The sequence below is a fragment of the Exophiala dermatitidis genome (genome assembly GCF_000230625.1).
Source record: "Exophiala dermatitidis NIH/UT8656 unplaced genomic scaffold supercont1.7, whole genome shotgun sequence".
NCBI classification, from domain to species: domain Eukaryota; kingdom Fungi; phylum Ascomycota; class Eurotiomycetes; order Chaetothyriales; family Herpotrichiellaceae; genus Exophiala; species Exophiala dermatitidis.
In genome coordinates this window covers 1,577,683-1,602,384 of record NW_008751652.1, presented here as the reverse complement: position 1 = coordinate 1,602,384, position 24,702 = coordinate 1,577,683, and the positions used below count along the sequence as shown (strand labels likewise).

The window sequence follows — 24,702 nt, the reverse complement described above, 5'->3', positions numbered from 1 at the left end:
TCACCGTCCGCCTGCTCCGCTTCGGGAAGATGCCTCGGAGTTAAGATCGATATCATCCGGCTTCCAGTTTGGGTCCATTTTATTGTCCGGAAGTTAATGTTCTAGCTACCTAGGCATTGTTATATTTACTGGGCAACCATCAGGGCTTAGTATGCCGTCCCTATATCCCAAAGAGCTGTCGCTTGTGATATAGTGAAGCTGTCAAATAAGAACATGATGGCAGCCCCCAACGTTGATGGCCCTCTGGCAACGGGTTGCATCGAGTCCAGCGACACTGTCCGCCACTGATCTCATATCCATGGTGGGTTCGACCAGCAGGCTGTTGATGGCTGCCATCCGCTACTACACGTGCAATAGCGAGGAGTGAAGCTCTCTATGCACAACGTGGCCAGATTCCCTTCGCTGTCTACAAGATCCTCGGACGCTTGAGCGGCCCTGACCATAGATCTGAAACTTTGAGCGTCGGTCACTCGCCTCAAATGAGAGGAACATAATGCGACTCGCAGAGAACTTGAAGGCGAGGCCTTAGTTTCTCGAGTCGCCCTCCGACCACTCGATCACCGTGGCCGAGATGGTGCGCACCGCCAGCATGGCCGCACCGGACGCTCTGATGGATCCCTGAACTGGTGCAACACCGACCCGGACTGCTTCCTCTGGCGCTGGGAAAGCGCTAACCCGATCGCTCCCATCTACCAATGGGATCTCCTTGTGACCGAGAGCAACCGTTTACCCAGGCTGGCCGCTTCTTGACGTGCCAAATGGAGCGAAACCGACGGCGACAACATCAACAGGTACCCGTTGGCGGCAATATGCGGCACGACAGTGATGGGCTACGACATCGTCGCCAACACCGTCAGCCGCCTGGCCGACCGAGCATTGGGGTCTGCAAAATCGAAAGGGGAGGTCTCAGCCTTGCCGAGCCTTGTGGTTTAGCTACCAGGTAGAAAGGCCCGGTGAGCCTGTCGTGTTTAGTCAATGCTCTCTCCAGGCTCTGTGATGAGACAAGAAGTCTTTCACACATGAGCACTTATGGCCGCCTTGATATTCCGGGTATTTCTTTCTCTGAGCTATCATCTTTGCCAGTAACCCCAGCCTCCCGGGCACGGATGCTAGGGGGCAGCACCCTTTCCTGACTTCCCATACCGAGTAGTGGAATCGGCAAGTCGTCCCATCTCTTTCCTTGTTCGAAGGTGTAACTTTTATTAGTAAAGAGTACCTAGGAATTGACCTCACATTCACAACCGAGAATCTTGTGCCTTGGCCTCAGTTGATTCAAGTTTCACCTTGGCACCCGAGTCGGTAGAGCTGATTGAGTCACGTGCCAGTCCGGTTCTCTGTGAGGCTTCGGGGTTGAAGTTGTACAAGGCTCAGCACTCGAAGCACCTCGAACAGTCGGAGTCACCGGCGGGGATTGAACAGTGGAGACACGTGACAGTCAGGTTGTCACTCAACTCGGGTCACGCGTCAGTGTGTCACTGTCTGGAGTCGTGCCTGATGCCGTGCCTGGCGCAGTGGGCTGCGTTGACGTCATTCTGTTCGTGAGGCTTCTGTGTGTCCTTAGAGACGTCAATTCAAAAAGGACACACACTGCCCATTGTAGCTACCTACCATTTCAATTCCACAGCTAGTTACAACAGTTTGAACAATCAGTACAAGCAACACTACGACTTCTAAACCTCCAATCTCCCACTCAAGGTACGTTCACTGTCGTTCCTCTCTTGCAGAACCCTCCTGACTGACTCCTTGACAGCGATACCAACTCACCGCTTACTTTACTACCTGCGAACGACTTCCAATCCAGTCTTGTGACCACCTACCTCAAATTATCTCTACATTTCTCAGTCACACACCAGACATCATGACTAAGTCAAACACTGCTCGCGGAAACCTCACCAAGGTCTTCTACAAGGGCGAGACCGACGACTTCATTGTCATTGTCGAATCTCCCGAAGACCTCGCCGCGTGGAAGAAGGACAAATCGATTCCACTGGCACAGGTCGTGAACTCATTCAAGATCATGGTCACCCACAAGCACGGCGCACAAGGTCAAATGGACGGAGCTTCCAAGGCCAGTCTGGAGAACGAATTCGGCACTTCGGACGAAGACCAGATCATTCGGAAGATCCTCGAGGAGGGCCAGCCACAAACTGTTCCGGTAAGTACCTAATCATTCCAGCACGACGTAACTACTCTTTTCCCCTTGTCGTCAACCAAAACGGGCCTCAAAAAGTTACTTCAGTGGGCTGACATCTTTGCGTCTGTTCCCAGGTCTCCGAGAAACCAGGCACGCGCAATGAAACCAAGGGTGCAGGAAGACAAGGTCACCCCAACGCATAGACGCACACGGCTCATGACACGGCGCTCCTCCGTCTCTAAGTCTCGAGGCTGTCTCGTGTGCTGTGCTTAGGTTGAAGCCACTGCACGCGACAAAAAAGGAGAAAAGTCATGCGTTGCTGAGGTGGAATCCTGGAGCAATGGGATCATGCTGCTGTCGAGAAGAGCTCGAAGAGACGCATAGAGACGGAATGAGCCCCAATGATGCATCGACGACCAATATGTCTGTGGCGTTGCATGCATGCATTGCTATCATGCACTGCCCACAGGAGCTGTGCAGTGTCGTATGAACCAGTCGCATGATTGACGAACACCCTTCTTCGGACCCATCGACGTCCTGAAGTAAGGGACACAAACAGCTTAGCTGACTTTCGTAGCATCAGCTGAATACAACTGCATAATTGCACCCTCAGCTGCCAGTATGTCTAGTCATTTTTGATGTGTTCTGCACTAGCATGTTTATTGTTCTCCGTGCGCCTGTGATTTTCCCCGACACTCACCCTGTGCACGCACGGACACGCAGTCACCAATCCCGCCAGATAGGAGCTATGTGCAGCTACCCCTAGTAAAAGAAATAGAAAAGGGAGTTCGGCTAAAGATGGTTATAGTTTTACCGGGTGATTACGCTGCCATGCCCCTTGAACTTATGGACTTACCCCACATAACTAATATAGGTCAACGAGTAGTTCCAACGAGACGGGCTACAGCGTCGCGAACAGCAGCGTGTGAAAGCAAACAATGGCATTGGCATTTGGCAGCCGTAGCAGTAGCAGCACAGCACCTTAACTTGTACATCAAATACTATCTGGTCAACATTCCTCTAGAAATGCTCCTTCCAGAATCTGAATCTGACCAGCTCGTTGCTGGTAGCTTTACAGGCCGTCTTGATCTCTCTGGCAGCGGCACTGGGGCCACAGAAATACACGCCGACAGTGGCCTTCATCTGGGCGGTGATGCTGGCTTCCTTGCCCACGTCCAGGTAAGTCTGGTCCATCAGACCATCCCGCATGGCGCCGAACAATCTCTTAAAGTCCGGTCGACCATACTGCGTCTTTGTCCGCAGCTCCGTGAGCGGGTCGACCACGTTCCCCACGGTGTTGAGGTAGATGTTGGCAGCGGTGTTGGCATCCACCCGTTGCGTCAAGTACGTGTGAATCCGCAGAAACTCGGGCCCGCCCACGGACTCGGCGGCCGCGGCCGACTGTTGTTCCAGCGATGACAGAAGAGTCTGGAACCACTCGAAAGATTCAATGCTGCGGGTCACCCAGAGGAATTCCACCCGTTTCAGCCGGCGTGGAGGATTGGGTCCGGCCCGGATGTTGTAGATGTGTTTCAGCACCGACGCCCATGGCGTCACGCCAATGCCTGTGCCGATCAGCACGGCGATCTCGTTGTCAAAAACGTCTTCGGCCGGTGCGCCATAGGGTCCATCTATCCGAATGACCGGCATTTCTTGACCTTGTTGCAGCGCGATCTCGTAGATCCCATTGCTGTCCAGGCTATCGAACTCTTTGGCTTGAGCCGGTCCACAGCCCAGTGCATCACCCACGGCTTTGGTCCAGTCGCCTACTTGGCGCACGTGAACCGAAATGTATGGGTCGAATGGGCACGAGGTGATAGTGAAAGGGTGCCATTGTTGACTCGACACTGCTGGGATGTTGATGAACAGCCACTGGCCCGCCTTGTATTTCATGCTGGGTTTCTGAAACTGAATCTCCATCGCGTCGTACGGGTGTCGGATCACTTTGTAGATTTTCGTTTCTCTCCTTGCTCGGATCTCCCTCCAGAGGCGTTCACCTAGGTAGATGCCGCCAGACACCAGCTCCCATCGCCAGCCTTCATACCCCAGGCAGTGGTTCCAGAATTGTTTTCCCGCGAATGGGGAGAATGGAGCGGGCGTGTCACGGACGAAGCAACCCACTGCATGGGTGTACATGGCGAGGAAGAAGGGGATGAATAGGTGATGGGTGTACCAGAAGGTCTCGAATGACTGTTGCCGGATCCTATGATGCGCAGTGGTATACATCAGGAGCATGCACAGAAGCATGATGTGGCCTGTAATGCCGCCTGCTTGGGCGTAATGGATCTGTATCGCCGTGACTGGACGGATTTGAGACCTCTCAACGTTGAAGAAGTTGACGTAGTGAGCTAGAACATGTATGCAGGTGAAGACAAGCATTGCATAGGCACATTGTCGGTGGAACCAGTGTGTCTCGTCCAGAGGAAGCCATCTGAACTTCGGTCGGAGGAAACGCATCAAGTTCCTGCACATCGGGAGGAGGATGAGCATAACGTCCACGGACAAGACCAGTCCTGCACCGCGAGACATCCATACTGAGAAGGTGAGAGTGTTTAGGCCTGCCAAACGAGGATCGGATGCTTGTTTCCACCTGTGTTGCTGTTAGCATTGTGCACAACTCGACCGGTTAGGAAGGTCAATACATACCAGCCGAGAGCGAACAGCCCCCAATGAAATCCCCACCAGAGAACATAGAATAGTATCTTGCTTGGGGCGAAATGAGACTTCAGCGTAGCCATGGTTTAATGTGTTGCGGCGCAATGTGTAGAACTCCTCCAACCCAAACCGGAAAACTGATAATATCGAAAGTGTACCACAGCTGTCACAGGTGCATTTCTTATGTTCTTTCGCTAATCCAAACAAACCACAATATCAAAGGAACGTCGGTGTCCTCCAGGGAGCTATGAAAAAGATCGATGTGCAGATTTCGAGCACAATTCAACGATACGGGCAAAACAAATCCAAGAGAGAGCCGAGAAAGGAGCCTTTTGAGAAGAAAGGTACAAGACGACGTCAGAATGCCGGCAAGCTGGTGATCCGAGATCAACTACTTCCTCTGTCGATCACACGCGGGATCATACGAGCAAGAGGTACTGATGGCAAATTGTGTGTTTGGATGATTTTGAGTGTCTCGCAGGCGTTGCAGAGAAGAGTTTATGAAGCAGGAGATCAAACAAGAAAGTGCTGAGGTGAGGAAGGTCGAATGTATCAGTATGGTATGCTGCTGAGGTCGAAACCGACTCTAAGTGGGACCTGGCACAGGAGTTGTAACAGGAGGTCTTGACGATTCTGGAGTGGTTCTTTTCGTGTTCTCAATTCTGGTGTGATAAGATAGCAGAACTTCTCCTCTGCTGCTAGAGATCACAAAAAAGGAAAACCTGTAGAAGACATTTCCATTAGACAAAAAGGGAAGAATACATTGTCGTTAGACAATTGCTCTGTTGTAGGAATACATCTCGGGAAGAAGCGAATGGATGGTCGGGTCGGGCGAGAATGTGGAGAAGGCGAGGGTCGAGAGATGCACCAGACCCATGTTCCTCCAGTCTGCTCTGGCTGGTGTCGCTTCTTCTTCTACCCCTGGTTCAGATACAGCGTCCGTTTTATCTTTTTGATGAGCGTGGCGGCTATTGGGCGGTGATGAGAGAAATCCCATGGGACCGGGCCGAGACTAGGCGCTGGCTGCCCAGCCACAGTAGGAATAGAACTAGGGTTTGTGAAGAGGAACATCTGATTCCTAGGCTATTGGATTACAGTAATGCTCCGACAGCTCGTGGGCGTCGAACCCAGTGCTTGTTGCGGGTGGGATGGAAGAGCGGTGACGGTGACAAACTGCAACAGTCACGCAGGTCCTCCATACAAGCTGGCACTCGCATTAGACAGAGACCATGGTGTACGCCAGCAACGGCTGCACTGCAGCGGCAACGATAACTTGGACCTCGTGGGAACAGGACGGATGGGATGAGAATGGCTAGCGAGGGAGCGCAGAGATGGAGAGATGCAGAGTCGGGATGAAGCAGGAAAAATGAACCTGAAGCAAGCGAGCGTATCAGAAACATGCTGCAGCCGCCAGCCAAAACCGGCACCTTCTGACCTGCGCTGCCACCTGCGTCTCCGTCGAATCCTCTCTCGACACTCCAACTCCCTCAGAAGACTCGATCCCTGTTTCTCTTGTTTCTTTCGTCTCTTCTGCTCGAACCACTCGCTTGTCATGTTGAGTTCCCGCCGCGGGTTTCACGTCACATCCATGTCTTGCCTCGCGATTCGTCTCGCAACCTCGCCAGCATCTCGCCAACCTCTCGTCAAGCGGAGACACAAGATCGGCCGGCATGATGCCAATGGGACTACAACCTCTCGGTCGTCGAGTCCAGGCCAGTCGAGCTGCTCTCTTCTATTTCGGGCGCTTCGCAACCCGCCAGGCTCTATGAGGGGGATACCCCTCCAGCCCAATCATCGTCGTGATTCCCGCTCGACTTCACACAATTGACTGCATCACCTTTTACTACGCCGAACAAGTTTAGATCTGGCGAGTGCACCGGGACTATTGGAATGCGGAGATTCAAGCGGTAAAGATGAGCCTACGGCCGTCGTCAAAGGTAGGGTTTGTAACATGGTCGACTTATCTCGTTTATGAAGCTATACAACTAGACGTAGGGCATGTCCATGCCTTTTCAGTTATCCATTCCTCCAAGTACAAAACATTGATTTCGGACTGCTCCGAGAGAATCAGCCCAGCAAGCAGTCAATGCCCTTCCACAGTTCTTGAGGTTATTCTGCTGTCTGACGTTATTCTCTGCTTGATACCTCACCTGTGACACTAGGTGTCTCTGAAGCGCCTCAAACACTCTGCGACAAATCGACGTCTGCGACCAATCTCACACGCGCCAGCGCCACCCCAAGAATATTTTTGCCGTTGAGACTGTCGCAGCGGGCATTCTCGAGCAGCCTGATACCATGCTCTGATTGTGAATTCTTGACGTGGACCACTTCACCCAGCAACCTGTCTGATCGGCTCACTCTATTCCCGAAATCACCTGTTCCTTTGTGGTGGGGGAAGACAGGCTTTCAGTACACGTGCCTCCCGACTCTCTTCAAATACCTGCCTTGTCCGGCCCGAGATGCACTGTTGAAGTTCGGCAGGCACAAGTGGTTGGTCTTGGGGACTCTCGGAGATCCCATCAATCAACTTGACGGTTGTTTCTGTTTGCTGTTGCTTTTCCTATCGATCAATATCACAGTACATTGAAGGACTCCTCCATAAACCTCAGGTCACTTTCGGATATTTGTTCTCCTTTATCGAAATGGGCAAGCTCATCAAGAACCACTGGGGCCGTCTCATTGTCCTCACCGCTGCGACTTACCAACTCGCCGCCGCCATTGAAGGGTTCTTCTGGCCCAAGATATTCTGGGATTTTCTCACAAAGAACCTCGACGGAGCAGTCAAGCCTTTCCCAGCATTACAGATCATCAATGTCGTGCTCAGCATATTAATATTCGCGTGGGAGTGGCCTTTCAAGCCGGTGGTCAAGCTGCTGCCGGGTTTACACCGGAGTATGGAAGCCAGGCTGGTGGTCTATCCTCTGGCAGCCCTGGCAGGAGTCTTGCTGTATCAAGCCACCAACTCGTCACTATACTACATTATCGGCGTCATTGTTTACTTCTGGGCCTACTCGGAAGGAGAGGTAAGATCGTGCTCCTTTTGCTTATCCACCGTTGATGATAGTACCCCGTCTCCGCACTACTTGTTCATTGTTTGCTGACTCAATATTGCCTTCCAGACCGTCTGTCCCGAACCTTGGACCGTCCCCAAGAGGAATCCAGCAAGGCCAGGGAAAGTATGAAGCCACAGAACAGAAAGTGTTATACCGTTTACTGTATGTGTGATGAACGAAATGAGACAGTCGGGAGGAGCTTGCATTACAGATACCTATACAGATATGTTATCTTTGTGACCGGATGTGGTGGTGATCTATATAGGACCAACGGCACGGTCGGCTGCAATGCAGCTATGTAGCTACGTTAGGTAGCTACGTTATACATCTACCGTACCCAGGTATGTTTGGATGCATTCAACTCGGACTACAGCACCTAGGCCCAGTATCTCCAGCCAGGCCGTTGTTTAACTTTCAATCTTTTGCATTTCCTTTCCCCTGAAGGACGGACGGGTCATGGACCTCGCCATCTGGGCGACTAGGTAGACGCCATCATCATCATCCTCGTCACCTCACTCACGTGCTCATCTTGATACCTCATCATCAATATCCTATGTACCTAGGTAGGCATCTAGTGGAGGTTGGAACAGGCGTCGATTCGGCAGGATAGAATTAGAACGGGGTTCATCCAAAGTTATCGATAGCCCCCAATACTATGGAATTGTGACTGCCGGCTATGACCACAGAATACTAGTAAGGGGCTGGCAAGCCATCAACTTAGAGAACAACTTAGGTACCTTGGGTACTGACGGCGAACCGAAGGCACCGCCCATTTCTTTTCCGCTAAATAATGATGATAATCTATTGAAGGTAGATGGGGGCTCCCAGTGATTCGATAGGCAGGCAAGCATCAGAACTCTGTATCTGCACCACCAAGTCACTCATGGCGCTCGCTTTCCATCAAGTCTGTGAGTTCGTTTCTTTTGAGAAAGCTCAATATTGGGTGTCTGGACATGTGGCAAGCAGATACTGTAGCCCCTCAGCGATGTAATGTAACTGTGACGATGGACGTGTTTGATGCGCAGAATTGGAGATGGTGGCAAAAAAGAAAAGGAAGCACCATCATTCTCACTTGGTTATCATCACACTCATGGTCGGCTGCTCTGATCTGCTCTGCACTATGAGGACTCGGACGGAAATTAAAGGACAGACAAAGGATACGCGGGCACTGGTTTGGGTCTCAAAGGGCTCTTGGGGGGCCCGAGGACTGTGTTGTCCTCTGATTCTGATAACAATAAAAATTCGCCCAAGATTAATACTCTTTGCTTTCCAGAGCCCCCAAAGGCAAGTCACATCTCATTCATCATGCAAGCGCCTTTGCATTTGTAATCGATTTGGTATGACATATCTATCTGTGGTGGGAGGGAGGTGCGGTAAGGAACCATGGGCACAACCAGTCGGATTCGACTGGGCCTTCATGGTATCTCAGTCCGAAACCCCAGATTTGTACCTATGGCCTCAATCAAAAGCCATCGTCAATCTGTCCCGCCGGCTGTGGCGGAGAATCCAACGACGCAATCGGCTTATCAAGGTTCTCGCCACATTGTGCTTTCCAGTTTCGGGGCACATAACCATCGGCCACACGCTTGAACGCTTCAAACGTGCACATGGTCTCGTCGCCTTGGTAGTTGTTTCCGGGTATGGCGCAGGCGGGAATCTTCATGACGCGATCATTGAAGCGCACACGGACGTAATAGTTTTCCAGACGAGCTTTCTGGGATTCCGAGAGGTCTTTGTAAGGAGTTCGGGCAATTAGATCCTTGGGAGGCATTGAGGTGGATGCAGTCGAACGAGGTGATTTGGCGGGAGTTGATTTGGGTTCAGAGTCGGAGGACTGAGATGGCGATGTGGGAGAGCGTAGACCCAGGAAGGAAGCGAAGAGGCCTGGTCTGTTCGCATCACTGGAGGCTTTGGGCTCTGTTGAAGGTGGATGGGCGGGTGTGAGGAAGTCTGCATCGGCGTCCGAGTCCGAGGCATTGGGATCTCTCTGCCGGAACAACTCGAAGGCGATGTGGCTGGTATAAGGAGGCCACTTCTCGCCCTGGAAGGCCCCAAGACTTGAAAGAACACCAGCCAGGGTAGTATCATGACATCCTGACATGGCAAACCGAATGCCCTTTTCACCACCTCGGCCGAGACCGAGACGACCATTCTCGCCGCCGATCTCATTGATACTCAGACGTGCGCCTTCAATCTTGGAAGTCATCCGCTCGACAATGTCGCCAATCAGGCCTCCTATGCCCAACATGCGATATTCCCGATTCTCCTGGTATCCCGAGAACCACTCTTCCACACCAATGCGGTCAATGATGGCCCGTGCCTTTGCATCATAAAACTCCTTGGGAAGACGCGTCTCTGGACCATGAGCAAGCGTCGAGTTGATCGTGTCCATAATGCCAGACAACCTGGGATGAGAGTCCACCGCAACTCTCTTATTCGAGTTTTCGGGCATCCACTTCCCAATGAGCTTGGTGAGGTACTTCATGTCGTCGGTGTCATTCCACCTATCTGCGGTCCGCTGCGCGAAGGCTCGAGACAATTGGGCAAATCGTCGACAGTTGCCGTCGTTGGGAAACAAGGTCTCATCTGCAGGGGTTCTTGTGACGATAGTAGGGGCAGGGAACGCGGCCGTACGGGCATTTAACGGGTACATCCCCCAGAATGTTTCCTGGAGGGATTCGAGAGCACGAGGTAGAGGAGTGGCTCTGAGGTAGATCAGGTCGGCGTTCGAAATCAGCGCCGGCATGAACTTCAACTGGTCGACGTAGAGATGCCGTAGACGCCTTCCAAGCTCGTAGGTAGTCTCTCTTCCTTTATCGGTGAGTTCGCCCAGTTGGCTGGTGGGAGATGATGTTAGCTTGCGTTCACCATGTCGCTTGTGACCCAGTAGAGTATGCCTACCAAATACCATCCACCTCACCAACTGGTCCTGCAGCAATGACTGGACCGTCATCGTGACCGAATCTCTCCAATCTTCTCCGCCACTGTAGGGAGTTCCATCGCACATCGTCCTCGGGCGTCAAGGCGACCGACCGCAGGCGTTGCGCAGCGTTGCAGTATGGCCAGTATGCGGGGAGGCCGGCCTGTACAGAAAGTCAACAACGAGAACAACCCTCCAGGGTCTTGACATATAACGCACGTTGCTGAACCGGGCAGACACAGGAGCACGTTCTCCGTGACGGAGGAGGACTTGCACGAGGCGAAGCTCCAGGTCTTTGGGGTAGAGTCTATCGAGCTCCTCCTGCGAGTAGGGAGGGCGGAACTCAATGGACGTCATGTTGCGAGTTGTGAATCTTGGTTAGCACGCCGGATACAAGTGCTCTTTTAGGAATATCATAGGAACGGCAAGAGAAAGAAAATCTTAGGTCAAAGCGAACTCCGGTGAAGAATGCGAAGGTAAAGAGAAAGAGTCTAGGGCGAGGCTAAACATTGTCGTTGTAGTCCGTGAAGATGAGGCAATCTGGCGGTTGCTCTGCCTTATTTGGTATATCGCAATTGCGGCCCCGTTACGGCAAGACAGCCACTGCAGTCACAGAACATTCACCTCTCAAACATTACAGGCATTCACAAGACCGGACTGCATCAGGAGCTACAGATACCATGTTGAATCAAAGGGTATCTCAATTCAATCTGCTAGAAAAATGTCCAAAAGCTAGCGACTCCCTTTATAGCAACCGATGCGTTCCCGCTGATTCATCAAATATGCATGTCGTTCATCCTCCGTCCGGTGTCGTCTACCGGACTCATGAAATCCGTTGCACGTTCATTACTCGGCTGGTCTTGATGTGCAAGGATGTCATCAGCGCCTGTTCCGTGTATTGCCCCATGTGCGGGAGGTGAATCCTGCCGGTGCATATAACCTGATGTCGTACCGTAAGGATTCACCTGGTGCTGCTCCCTACTGTTCTCGGTATCATGCCGGAGCGGAAAGCTGTCTTGACGCTTAGGTGACGGTGTGTCGTCAATGTCGACGAGGTTGTACGATGTATTCGATTTGTTGTGCTGCGGCGAGTCAGGCCCATAAGCATCATCTGCAAATGGGTTATCTCCAACTCCGTATGCAGCGGCCTGAGATTGCGGACGGGCGCGTGTCGGCAATGGAGGCGCTGTCTCCGTGGCGGAGAATAAGCCTGAGTGACTGTGACTGTTTGTAGCCTCTTGATTTCTAACAGCGCCACGAGCGGCCGGAGGCGGCCCTGGAGGAGGAGCGTACTGTTCCTCGTCCCGTTGTGGATTGACTGATGGAGGAGTGGCGTTCTGTCCTTGGTGGGCTGATATCGAATATGCCTGTGGGCCACCTTGACCACCTGAAGCGTACACATTTTGACCTAGAGTATGTTGAGGCATAGAGAGCGGGTTGGGCATTGACTCAGTTTGTGGTCCAGGACTGGGAGTAGCAGTGCCCTGGGCCTTTCTCGCCTGCAGCACGGATCGCTGATGTTTGGACATGGCAATGTTCAGTTGATCGTTAGTCTCAATCAAGGTGAGCATGGTGTCTGGGTCCGGAGCCGGGTTCTGGCAATTCATGTACGCCTGGATACTCCTCTGGGCGGACTGGGCTCTGCCTGCAAACTCCTGCACAAGATCGTTGGCCAGCAGCTCCGACTGTGGCGTTGACTGGACCGTTTGCACCAAAAGTCGAGCAGTGGTCTTTGCTTCTTCTATTCGGGAAGCCAGCTCTTCTGGAGGAGGAAGGACATCAGTTCTCCGACTCGATTGATGCTGCTGTCCCATAAATGGGGGAGGGACTCGATGCTGTTGCAGTTGTTCAGTCTGATGATCTTGAAACAAGGCTTTCACAGCAGTTGAACCTACCGTCTGGCGAAGCGTGTTACGCTTTCCCTTCTCCTTCCTCCACATTTCAACCAGCGGGCCGAGCGTATCGTTTCCTGGAGCCTTTTCCACCTCAAAATAATCCAGTGTCTCCCTCAAGATTTGCTGTACACTGCCGTCTTTGCCTTCTCGGAGTAGTTCCTTGATAGTTGACAAGAACTTAGCGTCGAAGTTTTGTGTAAAGGCCTGCCCGGGGTTGTCGGTCAAGATGCGCAACAACATGACTGCGTTATATTGCGCAAAGCCTCGCTGGTAATGGTCTTTTGACAGATAACGGCGAATGGTGGCGGCGGCTTCTCTGGCCGCAGTAGGACTTGATTCGGCTGCATCCACAATCGCAGGAAGATGGAGGTACTCGTCGCCGGCGGCCGCTGAGTTGGGTGCACCAGATTCACAGAATGCAGTCTGTAGGTCGGTCAGTCTAGGAGTTCGTCCTGTGCATGGCAGCCCGCAGTCCTCACCACTTCGCGCACAACAACAGCTTCAGGAGCGTCACCCTGAGGCAGCACAACCGGCGCACTTCCATTCCGCTCGGGGCCTGCGCTTGAATGTCAGCCTTGTTGAGGGCCCAACCGGGACATCGGCATGCATACTGCCACTCTTCTTTTTGATATTCCCAAGGAATTTCTTCATATTGACGGTGCACCTGGCAACTCCGATCGAGGGTGTTGTCGTCGGTGTAACTATCTATAACATATAGGGATGGCAGGGATCATTCAACTGCCAGCCGGTTGGTAAACAGTCCAGAATGAGCACAGGCGATCTGACCGGTGGAGAGACGGACGAGTTGGCTTCGCAGGGACCACAAGGACGGGAAGAGGGCTGGAGATCTCCCGCCTTTCATAGACCAGGGTCTTTTGGGAGCCTAGCCGTAGTACTACTAGTATCTTCTCCTCGGCGGTGGAGGTAAATAAAGCGGCTATGTGGAGCAGGACACCTGGGTTCGACTTTGGGGAGAATCGATCGTGAGGAAGTCAACACCAGCTCGGTCTTCGTTGGCTATTTGACTGCGACATCGCGGTGACAGAAGTGGCAAACGATGGCGTGTCTGAGTGACGATGTGCTAAGCGCTGCCCAGCTCGTGTTCAGCTGCCACTGTGTTGGCGACGAAAGCTGCCCTATACTTCCTTTCCTGTCCCGAACCAGCCGCGCATCCCGTTTGCTTGGCTGTGTCGCTTCGTCAGCACAAGCCTGAGGCAGTCGAAATGTACTGCGACTCGACTCGCTATTTCGATGATGCCAATGATGAATGCACATTTCAATAATGCGCATCCACCGCCTTCCGCGATACTACTGTATGACAGCCGGGCCTTTTCTTGTGCCAACGTGCAGTGAGCCGTCGTTCTGGTTGCGTGGCGCCCAGCGTTGGTGACGAGGCTGTGCCGCGAACAAAGCGTCCGCCTGATCACCCACCTACGTGTACAGCAACTGGATTTTAAGGCAGCAATTGATCACTTTTTTATTCCCCAGACCTAAACTGCAACTCTGCTACAAGGATATCAGCATCTGTGGCTTGCGTCAATTCCCTCTAATACAATTTGAACTCATTCTCATAGTGGAGTACTACCGGTTCCAATCGCTTACGATCTAAAACCCTTTCCATCTAACTATGCAGCAATCCTTTCCCAGACCACTCGCTCCCACATCACCAAGTGAAGCTCTCTTCGTTCATGTCCATATTGGCCTTGTGCATCCTCTTACGCACGGCCGCTCTGACCTCATCTGCCAATGCACCAGGCCCGCAAACGCTGACCATGGTCGCACCAATCCTGGCAGGTATCACTTCATTCAAGATGGTCCCAGGGTCTACCCGTCCTTGAATGAGCTGCAACGTAGGCTTGTTCTTCTTCGGATTGATAGGAAGGCTGGGTTTGCTGACGTAGACCATGATCTTCAAGATCTCTCTTCGGCCTTCCATATGTAGAATCTCTGTCATCCACGGTTTGACCCATTCCATTGCCTCAACATCTCGCACCGACCAGACCAAAATGATTCGCCGTGTGGCCACAGTCTGTGCCTGGGCACCTGCCAGCAGATGTCTGATTTGTACGAGGTGGTGAGTGATCCCGCCTCCTCCGGCAAACATGATCACTGTGCCATAGCTTGCAAGTGAGTCATGGCCAGCGTAGGGGCCTTCGAGAAATCCATTGAGATGGAGCTTGGCCTCAGGACTGTCTCGGGCCATTTGGTAAAGCTGTCTGGTCATGCCCGTGCGAGCCACCATGATGAGCGAGACACTGGTAGGCGCTTTGGAAACAGAGAATCTCCGACCAGAAGACTGTCTCTCAGCTGTATTTGGAGTCAAAGGTTTCATCAGTAAAGGAGACCGAGCAACAGGTGGCTCGGATACAACGTTGGTCCATGCCACGGAAAAAGGGTGCGACATCCACAGCGATACCGCTGGAATGTACGCATAGACATGACTGCCCGGCCGGATCGTGATATGCCGTGGTAACTGAAAGGTGACTCGGCACGCTTCGCCGGGAAGTGCCTCGACGAAAACTGTAGTGATACCGCCATCCCGAGAGTAATTCAGGTAGGCCAGTCTGCCTAGGCGCCAGAGTCGTTCAATAATCCACAGGAGTACCGCTGCTAGTATGGAAGGATAGGCAGGCAACTTTTTCAAATCCAGGTGGACGTAGACTCCTAAAAGTGCCATGAAAGCTAGGGACTGGTGGAGGTGCAAAAACGTCTCGTAGAAGGCATGCCGGATGGGCGAGAGGGAATGAAACGGCAAGATGACGATGGCAACCATACCAACCAAGCCGAATTGGAGAAATGCGTTGTGGTTGAATATCTTAGGGGTTGCATCATCCCCTTTGGCGAGTATGTAGGCGGCCATCCATGCGAAGAAGTGGATGGTGGTCTCAATCGCCACGATCCTTCCAATCCAGCGGTGAAAGAGGTTGAAAGTGTCATAGCTTACCCTGAGAGTCGGTATTGCAATGTTGTTTCTTGCTGCCAGAACCACAAGTGGAATCAGGTTGACCGTGGCCAAGATGCCACTTCGGCCTCGCAGTTCGGCAAATAGTGCACCTTTCTCGGGTGCTTGCCAGTCCAGAAGCAGGCAATACACCAGATTCGATACAGCGTAAATGGTGAGTAGCAAAAAGTGGATGCGCCCTGGCAAGGTGCCGTAGTTGACCGCACTTGACATCTGCAATTCTCGGTTATGGCGTTTCTTGAACAGAGGGGCAAAGACAACGTGCTTCTTTAGCCACGGCCATATCCAAAGCCGGTCGACGGTGTAGTATTTCTGCTGTGACGGTGTTGCGGTCATACAGTAGATGTTCCTGATGTAGGACACGAATAGCTGGGCCAGCCGTAGAACGAACACGACGGCGACGGCGATCAGTATCGACAGCCAGAGCATTTTGACTAGCCGAGAATCCATCTGTAGATTGACGCCGTGCAATCCTGTGTAGAATGGAGTGGTGTTATTGGAATCGGTACTGTTTCCTGCCACGTTGGAGGATGTGAGATTCTTGAAGGTGCCATTTCCATGAGGTTGAAGTCTGAGATTGCTAAGGGGCAAGTTGCCGTCTGCCAGGTCTCTGATCCTGGGACCATAATGACGGTTTGTTTGCTTTCCGGCATGGCGTCCAATGTGTTGGAGTGCTCTAGAAGTTGTGTCCAGCACAACTGATGTTGAGACCTTCATGTTTGCAGTTTCTTTCCCGATCAGTGGGTTCCCGATGTCCCGAAACAGGTTTAACCCGCACTGCATGGTTAATCGAGTCGAAAGATCTTTCATGTGCTGATATCTCAGACGTGCAGTCTTCTTTGTCTGAAGGCAATGATAATCACAAGGCACTTGCTTTGTCTGAACCGAGTCCATCCACAAAGAGGCACAGCTAAGATTTCTTTGTTGTCGAACAGGTTTTGGGAAGCAGTCAAGACAACAAATAGATATGGACAAGAGCAAAGTGCTTTGTATAGCAGGTACCTGGTGTGTCAATAAGCGAGACCCAATGCCATGGGTCAATAGCGCCTCAATAAGGAGCGCACACCACGTGACAATAACATTGGCCTGGTACGGCAGCGGTGATGCCTGTGAGAAGATACACTCCACCGTGATGGAGACTTTTTCAATAAGATAGATAAAGCATGTATGCCGATGCACATCAGTGCCAGTACTAAGCACACTTGAGCTTCACACCAGCGCTGATGGCAGCCCCGCATGACATAGAAGCACATTCATGTTTCAAGAATTCGGCCGGCTGCATCAAGACAACCTTAGCCATTTCCCCGTGTCCCTTTGCCTACCATGTGTGCTGAACAGGCTCTCATGTCTCCATATTTGCCCAGATTCAGGTGAGGAGTACAGGGCAGCTGTTGAGCTCCGAGCTTGAGGTCATGGTTCCTCGTCGGTAAGCATATTTTTGCCCCTTGACAATGCTATGACTGCTATCGCTGCTTTCCATAGAGAGAATCTGCAAGCATCAGCGCCGTACTCGGCAGGAAGGGAGAGGTCGGGAAATAACCGCAACATGACATCGTTCAAGTTGTCGGCGACAGCGTTCGGCAAACCTGCCACGATCGCTCAATTTCAAATGACCACCGTTTATTCACCAAAAAGCAAGTCGTTTGATTCTATCTCTATTCCGTCCAACTTGAATTCTAGTTGTGTACTTGGATCAGAGATGAACTTCAGGTCCGTTCAGACCTGCAGCCAACCAACCTCAATACACTACCGTCCCATCCAGCCACCATCCACAGTCAACACCTCGCCCGTAACATAGCGCGATGCATCGCTGGCCAGAAATACGACTGGACCCTTGAAGTCCTCGGGCTTGCCCCATCGCCCAGCGGGGATTCTCTCCAAAATCTGTCTCGCCCTCGTCTCGTTGGCAATAAGCGCCTCATTCATATCGGTGTCGATGTATCCCGGTGCGATGGCATTGACAGTGATGCCCTTGCTAGCCCACTCGTTACTCAGGGCCTTGGTCAACTGGCCCACTCCGCCCTTGGAAGCCGCGTAGGCAGGCACGGTGATTCCACCTTGGAACGTGAGAAGAGAAGCCACATTGATAATACTGCCCCTTGAGGATCCCGGGGCTGGGTCTGGTTTCGACAAAAGATAGGCTCCAAAGTCTCGACATAGCGTAAACACGGTCGTCAAATTGACCTGTAGGACCGAGTTCCAGTCCTCGAGGGGAAACTGGTGCGCCGGATGTCGTTTCTGGATCCCCGCGCATGTCAACAGGATGTGCATGTCGTGGCCGGCCTTAGCGAGGTCCGGAATCAGCTTCTCTACCGACGACTGGTCGGACAGATCAGCCGTGACAATGGTTGCTTTCCTGCCCAGCGCCTGGATTTGCGAGTAGGTTTTCTTGTTGCTCTCGTCTCTCTGGGCGGCCAACGTCAGTAGAATTCTCCCAATATTATATTAATCGATGTGTTTGATCATGAGCTTTTCAGGCAGCCTCAGGCCATGGTCTGTATAGAACAGAACAACCAGAGAGAAGAAGAGATGGATGCCAGATCTTCCTTACCTGGACGAGGATAATGTCGGCTCCAGCTTCAGCGAGCGCCAGCGCCATGGCAGCACCAATGCCGCGCGTGCCGCCGGTGACCACGGCCGTCTTGCCAGCCAGGGAGAACATCTTCGTCAGGGCGTCCATTTTTGTCGTTGATTGTGCTCCGAATTGACAAAGACCCGTCGCGATTCTTCGTTATAACTGAGCAGAGAGATATATAGATCCGAGTCTGCGAACGTTCTTTCTTTTCTGGTGATGCGATGCGTAAATCCCGAACAAACAGGTCTGGCAATCTTCTTGTTGACACGATCTCCCACCTCAAGAAAAGAACATGGATCAGTCCTCTGGTAATAAAATATATCAGAACAAAATATTATATTGCCAAACAACGTGTCACCATCCCACACTGGCAGCCATCAGCAGTTCCCGGGGCACGCCAAAGCCCGCATCGAGTAATTTGCGGCGACAACTCCGGGCAGCGCCTCCAACATGTGTTGTCTGATTGGCTTAAGCCAGGGTCACTGTCCACCGGGTCTGGGGAGCGTCGGCTTTTGAGCTTCATCCGCCGACCACTCTTCGTAGTCCTCTTTCGAGTTTCGGACCGGCCAGACCGAAAACGGGTTGCTGTTAAAATTGTGCCCCTGATATTGACAGCCTCGCACGCTGTCTTCTGTGCCTTTGAATGTACATCTTGCCTCGCATTGACTGGGTAGCTACGCCCAATCACCAGTTCGTACTACTGCCTTTAATGAACCTGTCGATCGAGGCTGAGGCCTTTTGACCGCCCTGTGAGGCTGACCACGGTGCTGCACTGTGTTGGTGTTGACTGACTCCCAGCCCCAGATGCACGATAGTCCGCACGAAAAAGCGTGACATTACAAGGCCGAGTAGGCGAGGCTATCATTTGCGAACAAAAAATGCTGCGTTGACGACCAAAACCACCACGACGACTCACTGGCAATGTTTCTCAGGCGTACGGTATGAAATCAAAATGAGGTATGTTACTATTGAGAGCAATAAGCTCGTTTTCAAACTGTCTTGTAGTATGAAATGACTAAAATCGTAGCAACGCCTTCGCTGTGTTGGTCAAATGCTCCCTTGTATCACTATTGGTACCTATGTTCCAGGGGAAATACCAGCAAAACGTCAATCTGCTGCAGTGAGACGCAGCTCGCCTTGGATCAAGATCACCCTCTCAATGCAGCCCCCTGGAAGCAAGCACCCACCGCACGCATTTCAGAGCCCATGTCTCGAGACCTCTGCTGCACACTTTTCAGAACCCATATCTTGAGACATCTTCCTTGGTCTCATCAGCGATCCACTCTAGCACCTTGCCATCTTTCCAGTCTGCCATGTTGAAGTCCCTGTACAGCTCGACGTCGTATAGCTTGCGCTCGAGGAAAGGCAGTTTGTCGAAGTTGGATGCACTGCGCCGACTTTCGCTTGGTGGGGGCGGCTTGAGGATGACACTGCGAGTGCAGCCCGGTGGGAAGACATGGAGTCTGACACCCTTGGATTTCAAGAAAAACTTTGCGAAGCGCCAGCTGGAGATGTTCAGAACCCTGATGTAGCATGCGCATCGGTATTTGGGGTTGTCGGCCACCGCGTCGTCATCCATGTCCTGCATCAAGTTGGTAATGTCGCGGAATGAAGCGGCTGGGTAGATGAAGTTGCCAGAGGTGAGGCAGATGAATCGGTCAGTGGGGTTGTGGATGATCAGGTTGCTTGCCTGTCGCTCGGGGTCTGAGGTGAATCTGAGAAGGGAGCTGAGCGGGACACTGATCTGGAGGTCGTCGAGTGTGTCAGGAGTCTCCTCGACAGCGTCGGCCTTCTCCAGGGTGATCGAGTCCAAGGTAGCGGTTTCGCTCAGGCTAGCAGAATCATCATCGTAGTAGGCGGTTGTGGCTTTCTCCGAGTAATTCATCTTTGAAGTTGGCTTAGCCGTCAAATGAAACCTTGAGATGATCAGTTGTATTTGTATGGTTATAGGAAAAGCTTGTTCAGGTTGAGATTTGTAGTGGAAGAAGTTTTGAGGAAGAGAAAGAGAGTCGAGAAGAAGTGGAGGAGAAGTAGGAGGGTTTAAGTAGTTCACTGACCGCGACCGTTGTCACTCAAACGAAGCACAAGTGAAGTGAGCATTCACTTTTCGTTTGGCGCGATGGTGCAGTATATTGTCTGCTTATTGTGTGTTGAACTAGTACTGTGAATACTGCCTTGGTGGAATTGGAAGACAATAGGTGGGTGTGCGTGGTATTCACACTTCCCTGATTCACGTATTCCTCGCAGGCATGGCAGCAAAGATGATTGGCTGCCAGTAACAAGTCGCGCCCATTCGTACAATGGAGACAATAGGTCTCTCCTCAATCGCGAAGACATTGGCCTTGTGTTGGGTAAATGGGCATAATTGGATTGGAGACAATTCACCTACTTCACTTACTGGCACAAGGCGAGTATCAATCAGTCCTAAGCAAGCCTTTCTCAGAAAGCCTCTGAGCAAGCAACCCTCCCTGTAGAGTTGATACGGATCATTTGACGCCTCAGTAGAGGTTGAACATCCCTCTACCGATCTATCCCTACCATCCCGGAGTCGGCCAAATCTGTACTTAATGACCAGTCTCTCCCCAAACTCCTGCCTCAGCCAGTATTCCACGCCGCTACCAGCCATTTCAGCTGGAGCCAAGCAGCACTAACAAAAGATCCCGTCCAGAGGGATTGTAGTATTCGTCTCTTCTGCAGCAGCCATACGAGGCGACACTTGACATTGCGAGAGGAGAACGGGTTCGAGATGCTGAGACACCGCGTCGATACATGTTGCAAAAAGCAGTGCAATATCTCTTTCCAGCTGTTCAGCCGTTATTACCGGCTGCCCATACGACGGAGGCCCATAAGTTGTCGAGTTTAGGGACCGCGCCGTCCGTCATGGGAGGAATACCTAGGTAGTCTTGCGAACGCGGCTGGAGGGAGAGGTTTGGAAATGAAGAAATCCCCGGACGCGTGATGCCAGTGTGTCTGTCAATCCTGATTGGGAACTGTATCCGAAACTCGGTGCGGTAGAGTCCCAAAATGGTGCACGACTAGCCCAAACAAGACACTTTCCGGCGGTCAAAGGATTGGGGGGGAAGGACGACGTTTACACCACAAGAACCTCCGGAGAACGCGGACAGGCAGTGTTATGGCCGTTGAGAAAAGTGAGAAACATCAAGGCACAATCACCGGTAGTGGCATTGCCCAAATCTGCCTATAAGAGGAGTCGAGTGGCCACAATGGGCACAATTTGTTCTCTCCATCTCACAACTTGAACGTGAAGCAGTATTTATTTACCTTTCGCAGTGCGGCCGCAACTAGTTGATACCCCGCGCCCACACCAACGCAGCGCCTGCACCTTGAACGTCACCAATTTATTACCCGGCGGCGGCGCCAGACAGACGCAGACTCGGAGTACAGCGGCGATTGGAGCAAGCGCACAACTTTTCTCATATAGTAGTTCCAAAGATTACACCTCGTTCCTTTCTCTCACCATGCCATCCGCAACCTCAGCCCTCACCAACGGCACCTCGCACAAATCCACCGACACAATGTCCACGTCCACGTCCACCGCGACCGAAATCACCAAGCCCAACATCGGCGTCTTCACCAACCCGAAACACGATCTATGGGTGGCCGAAGCGTCGCCCTCGCTGGACGAGGTGAAGCAAGGCAAGGATCTGAAGGAAGGCGAAGTCTACGTCGGGGTCAAGTCGACGGGAATCTGCGGCTCGGACGTACATTTCTGGCACGCAGGATGTATCGGTCCAATGATCGTGACGGGCGACCATATCTTGGGCCACGAATCCGCGGGAGTCGTGTTGTCGGTGCATCCGTCGGTGACAAATCTCAAACCTGGCGACCGGGTGGCCATTGAGCCCAACATCCCATGCTTCAAGTGCGAACCATGTCTGACCGGCCGGTACAACGGTTGCGAGAGCGTCGAGTTCCTGAGCACGCCGCCGGTGGACGGGCTGTTGCGCCGCTACGTGAAACATCCCGCCATGTGGTGCCACAAGATCGGCGACATGAGTTTCGAGAACGGAAGTCTTCTGGAGCCCTTGTCGGTCGCCTTGGCTGGCATGGACCGCGCAGGAGTACGACTGGGCGATCCGGTGCTGATCTGCGGCGCGGGACCGATTGGGTTGGTGACTTTGCTGTGCTGTCAAGCCGCCGGGGCGTGTCCGTTGCTCATCACCGACATCGACGCGGGCCGGTTGAAGTTTGCTCAGTCACTGGTCCCACGCGTCAAGAAGTTCCAGGTGCCTATGGGCAAGTCGCCGGAAGAATGTGCCGAGGGCATCGTCGCCGCCATGGGAGGCATCCAACCCCCCGTGGCCATGGAGTGCACGGGTGTCGAGTCCAGCGTGGCCAGCGCCATCTGGAGCGTCAAGTTTGGCGGCAAGGTGTTTGTTATTGGGGTTGGCAAGAACGAGATGAAGATCCCCTTCATGCGTCTCAGCACCATGGAAATCGATCTGCAATACCAATACCGATACTGCAACACTTGGCCCAAAGCCATCCGGCTGGTGGAGAGCGGCGTGATCAACATGGACAGGCTGGTCACCCATCGCTTCAACCTGAGCCAAGCCACTGAGGCCTTCAAGACGGCCAGTGACCCCAAGAGCGGTGCGATCAAGGTGCAGATCAAGAATGACGATAGTTTATAGAGGATGTTATATACGGCTGCTATGTTGATCCAGCAACATAACGACAGACATCGCCGACGCTTGTATGGCTATTGGAGGGTGTTCTTTCGATGCCACATGTGTTTGTCTCATCAGTCCCCCTTTCTGGCTTCTTACTTGGCTCAGCAGTAGCCTTGTGTATCTTTTCAACGACGAGATGCACAGCTCTCATCCTGCCCAGTCATTGTTGCTTCATTATCCCTTACACAATCACCGGCCCGCTCTTGATGGCCGCAACCTCATTCTGACCTCCTCGAGCCAACCACTCGTCCACAACGCTCGCCTGGACATCATACCAATGATGCATAGTCTCCAGATCAGCATAACCCAAATGCGGACTCAGCAAAAGGCGGCTCCTGCCCTCCTTGCCCCAGTAATTGTCCTTACGCCACGGACTATCTTTCGGCAAGGGCTCTGTATCAAAAACATCAAGCGCCGCGCCCCTGATAGCACCCTTTTCCAAAACATCAACCAAATCCGACTCTGTAACCAGAGGTCCACGCGAGGTATTGACCAGTATAGCAGTAGGTTTCATCAGACTCAACTCGTGTTTTGACACAATCCCGCGCGACCGCTCGCTCAGAACGTAATGGACACTCAAAACATCCGCGCGGCGAAACAGCTCATCCTTCGAGGAAGCCACCTCAAACGAACCCGCAGGCAACCCTCGCGACGCAGCCAAGCTGTCGGCTTTGGCCTGCGTAAGACTGCTAGACCATGCCAGCACGCGCATGCCGAACCCTAGAGCACCTGTAACGGCCGCTTGGGTCCCCAGTCGTCCGAGACCGAGAATGCTCAGCGTTTTGCCGGCGAGAGTTGACACCAGGGCTGGGCTGAAGCGGTCGACGTCGAGGCCTTGGCCGAGACCGCTGTTGTCGTGGTCATTGTGTTGAGTGTCGTTTATTTGATCAGTCTGCCACTTGTCACTTGTCGTTTTCAACCTCGTATCGCCCTCCACCACATTTCTGAGCAAGCCCAAAATCAGCGCCCACGTCTGCTCGTTGGTCGAATCGTAACCCGGCACTGCATTGGGTTTGGGTCCTGTGCCTACGACTCTGATCCCTAACTCTTTGCATGCCTCCGTGTCGATAGCTGCGTTCCGCCCGCCTGTCGTCAAGAGGAGTTTCAAGGTGGGCAATTTCTCCAGAAGTGATCGGGGGAAACGGGTCCGTTCACGCATCGAAGAGATGATGCTGTACGGTTGTAGGCGCTGGACTAAAGCGTCGTGTTCGTCTGGATTGTGTATATTTAGTGTTTCTGGGAACGTGTGGATTTCCAGTCCTAATCTTGGTGTGAGACGTTGGAAATGAGCTGGAGCGATGCCAGCGTAGTCGTCGAGGATGGCGAGTTTGATGACAGCAGATGATGATGATGATGAAGACATGGTTTGTTGATGTTCGGGTTGATGTTGCTGACGATGTATGTCGTTTGTCCGAGATATGTGTACCTGTATCTGCCGAGAAGCGAGCCGGACTGCCCGTTGGTCGCTCGATCCCAATGATACTGTAACTGGATTATTGATATCGAGATTGATTTTCTTACAGAAAATAGTGATTCAAGTTGGTCCCCTGTAGGACTGCCGTTTATGGGAGGGAATAAGTTAGTGTCAACGATACCACCTCTGGACTATTTTTTATTTCCTGATGTCGCTCTTTGGTAAAGAGGTGTCAGTGAGGGACGGTTGATAGTTATTAGAGAAAATGGTGTAGACAGCGAAATAAATAGGGTTCCGTCCTTGTAAGCCCGTTTCCTGTCTTCTCCCCTGGCGTGTCGTTCTTTAAGTAGTGGGGAAGTCCCTGGTATTCAATTTATTTCACCTAGGTAGGTAGCCACAG

General features: G+C 52.4%; 11 protein-coding genes across 11 annotated transcripts; 4 read left to right on the top strand and 7 right to left on the bottom strand.

Annotated features, from left to right (window-relative positions):
- Nucleotides 1–104: 104 nt before the first annotated feature.
- HMPREF1120_08406 (uncharacterized protein) lies at nt 105–2,988 on the top strand. The gene is made up of 3 exons (XM_009162657.1): nt 105–1,695; nt 1,751–2,155; nt 2,269–2,988. Exons 2-3 carry the CDS (start codon nt 1,859–1,861, stop codon nt 2,335–2,337), a joined length of 366 nt encoding a protein of 121 aa, XP_009160905.1. The 5' UTR covers nt 105–1,695; nt 1,751–1,858; the 3' UTR covers nt 2,338–2,988.
- A 70-nt stretch (nt 2,989–3,058) lies between these two features.
- On the bottom strand, nt 3,059–6,131 carry HMPREF1120_08405 (NADPH oxidase). Its single transcript, XM_009162656.1, has 2 exons — nt 4,781–6,131; nt 3,059–4,724 (listed from the first exon to the last, which is right to left on the bottom strand). The coding sequence occupies exons 1-2, from the start codon at nt 4,870–4,872 to the stop codon at nt 3,155–3,157; spliced, it is 1,662 nt and encodes a 553-aa protein (XP_009160904.1). The 5' UTR covers nt 4,873–6,131; the 3' UTR covers nt 3,059–3,154.
- On the top strand, nt 6,129–6,617 carry HMPREF1120_08404 (uncharacterized protein; the record flags this gene model as incomplete). Its single annotated transcript, XM_009162655.1, has 1 exon — nt 6,129–6,617. One exon carries the CDS (start codon nt 6,129–6,131, stop codon nt 6,615–6,617), a length of 489 nt encoding a protein of 162 aa, XP_009160903.1.
- An 814-nt stretch (nt 6,618–7,431) lies between these two features.
- HMPREF1120_08403 (uncharacterized protein) lies at nt 7,432–7,971 on the top strand (the record flags this gene model as incomplete). Its single annotated transcript, XM_009162654.1, has 2 exons — nt 7,432–7,812; nt 7,909–7,971. 2 exons carry the CDS (start codon nt 7,432–7,434, stop codon nt 7,969–7,971), a joined length of 444 nt encoding a protein of 147 aa, XP_009160902.1.
- A 1,333-nt stretch (nt 7,972–9,304) lies between these two features.
- Nucleotides 9,305–11,119, bottom strand: HMPREF1120_08402 (acid phosphatase; the record flags this gene model as incomplete). The annotated part of the gene is made up of 3 exons (XM_009162653.1): nt 9,305–10,679; nt 10,744–10,925; nt 10,982–11,119. 3 exons carry the CDS (start codon nt 11,117–11,119, stop codon nt 9,305–9,307), a joined length of 1,695 nt encoding a protein of 564 aa, XP_009160901.1.
- A 419-nt stretch (nt 11,120–11,538) lies between these two features.
- Nucleotides 11,539–13,308, bottom strand: HMPREF1120_08401 (uncharacterized protein; the record flags this gene model as incomplete). Its single annotated transcript, XM_009162652.1, has 3 exons — nt 11,539–13,080; nt 13,137–13,213; nt 13,269–13,308. The coding sequence occupies 3 exons, from the start codon at nt 13,306–13,308 to the stop codon at nt 11,539–11,541; spliced, it is 1,659 nt and encodes a 552-aa protein (XP_009160900.1).
- Nucleotides 13,309–14,320: 1,012 nt separating this feature from the next.
- HMPREF1120_08400 (metalloreductase) lies at nt 14,321–16,513 on the bottom strand (the record flags this gene model as incomplete). Its single annotated transcript, XM_009162651.1, has 1 exon — nt 14,321–16,513. One exon carries the CDS (start codon nt 16,511–16,513, stop codon nt 14,321–14,323), a length of 2,193 nt encoding a protein of 730 aa, XP_009160899.1.
- Nucleotides 16,514–17,365: 852 nt separating this feature from the next.
- Nucleotides 17,366–18,299, bottom strand: HMPREF1120_08399 (2-deoxy-D-gluconate 3-dehydrogenase; the record flags this gene model as incomplete). The annotated part of the gene is made up of 2 exons (XM_009162650.1): nt 17,366–18,025; nt 18,171–18,299. 2 exons carry the CDS (start codon nt 18,297–18,299, stop codon nt 17,366–17,368), a joined length of 789 nt encoding a protein of 262 aa, XP_009160898.1.
- Nucleotides 18,300–19,141: 842 nt separating this feature from the next.
- Nucleotides 19,142–20,525, bottom strand: HMPREF1120_08398 (uncharacterized protein). Its single transcript, XM_009162649.1, has one exon. It carries the CDS (start codon nt 20,077–20,079, stop codon nt 19,429–19,431), a length of 651 nt encoding a protein of 216 aa, XP_009160897.1. The 5' UTR covers nt 20,080–20,525; the 3' UTR covers nt 19,142–19,428.
- Nucleotides 20,526–21,315: 790 nt separating this feature from the next.
- Nucleotides 21,316–24,434, top strand: HMPREF1120_08396 (L-iditol 2-dehydrogenase). The gene has a single exon (XM_009162647.1). It carries the CDS (start codon nt 21,674–21,676, stop codon nt 22,847–22,849), a length of 1,176 nt encoding a protein of 391 aa, XP_009160895.1. The 5' UTR covers nt 21,316–21,673; the 3' UTR covers nt 22,850–24,434.
- HMPREF1120_08397 (glycerate dehydrogenase) lies at nt 23,070–24,251 on the bottom strand (the record flags this gene model as incomplete). The annotated part of the gene is made up of 1 exon (XM_009162648.1): nt 23,070–24,251. The coding sequence occupies one exon, from the start codon at nt 24,249–24,251 to the stop codon at nt 23,070–23,072; it is 1,182 nt and encodes a 393-aa protein (XP_009160896.1).
- Nucleotides 24,435–24,702: the final 268 nt, after the last annotated feature.

Excerpts from the sequence above, each read along its gene's own strand:
- HMPREF1120_08406 (XM_009162657.1), top strand. The coding sequence starts at position 1,859 with ATGACTAAGTCAAACACTGCTCGCGGAAACCTCACCAAGGTCTTCTAC. Across the intron at positions 2,156-2,268 it reads GCCAGCCACAAACTGTTCCG|GTCTCCGAGAAACCAGGCAC; the intron begins GTAAGTACCTAA and ends GTCTGTTCCCAG.
- HMPREF1120_08405 (XM_009162656.1), bottom strand. The coding sequence starts at position 4,872 with ATGGCTACGCTGAAGTCTCATTTCGCCCCAAGCAAGATACTATTCTAT. Across the intron at positions 4,725-4,780 it reads GGGCTGTTCGCTCTCGGCTG|GTGGAAACAAGCATCCGATC; the intron begins GTATGTATTGAC and ends ACAGCAACACAG.
- HMPREF1120_08398 (XM_009162649.1), bottom strand. The coding sequence starts at position 20,079 with ATGAATTACTCGGAGAAAGCCACAACCGCCTACTACGATGATGATTCT.
- HMPREF1120_08396 (XM_009162647.1), top strand. The coding sequence starts at position 21,674 with ATGCCATCCGCAACCTCAGCCCTCACCAACGGCACCTCGCACAAATCC.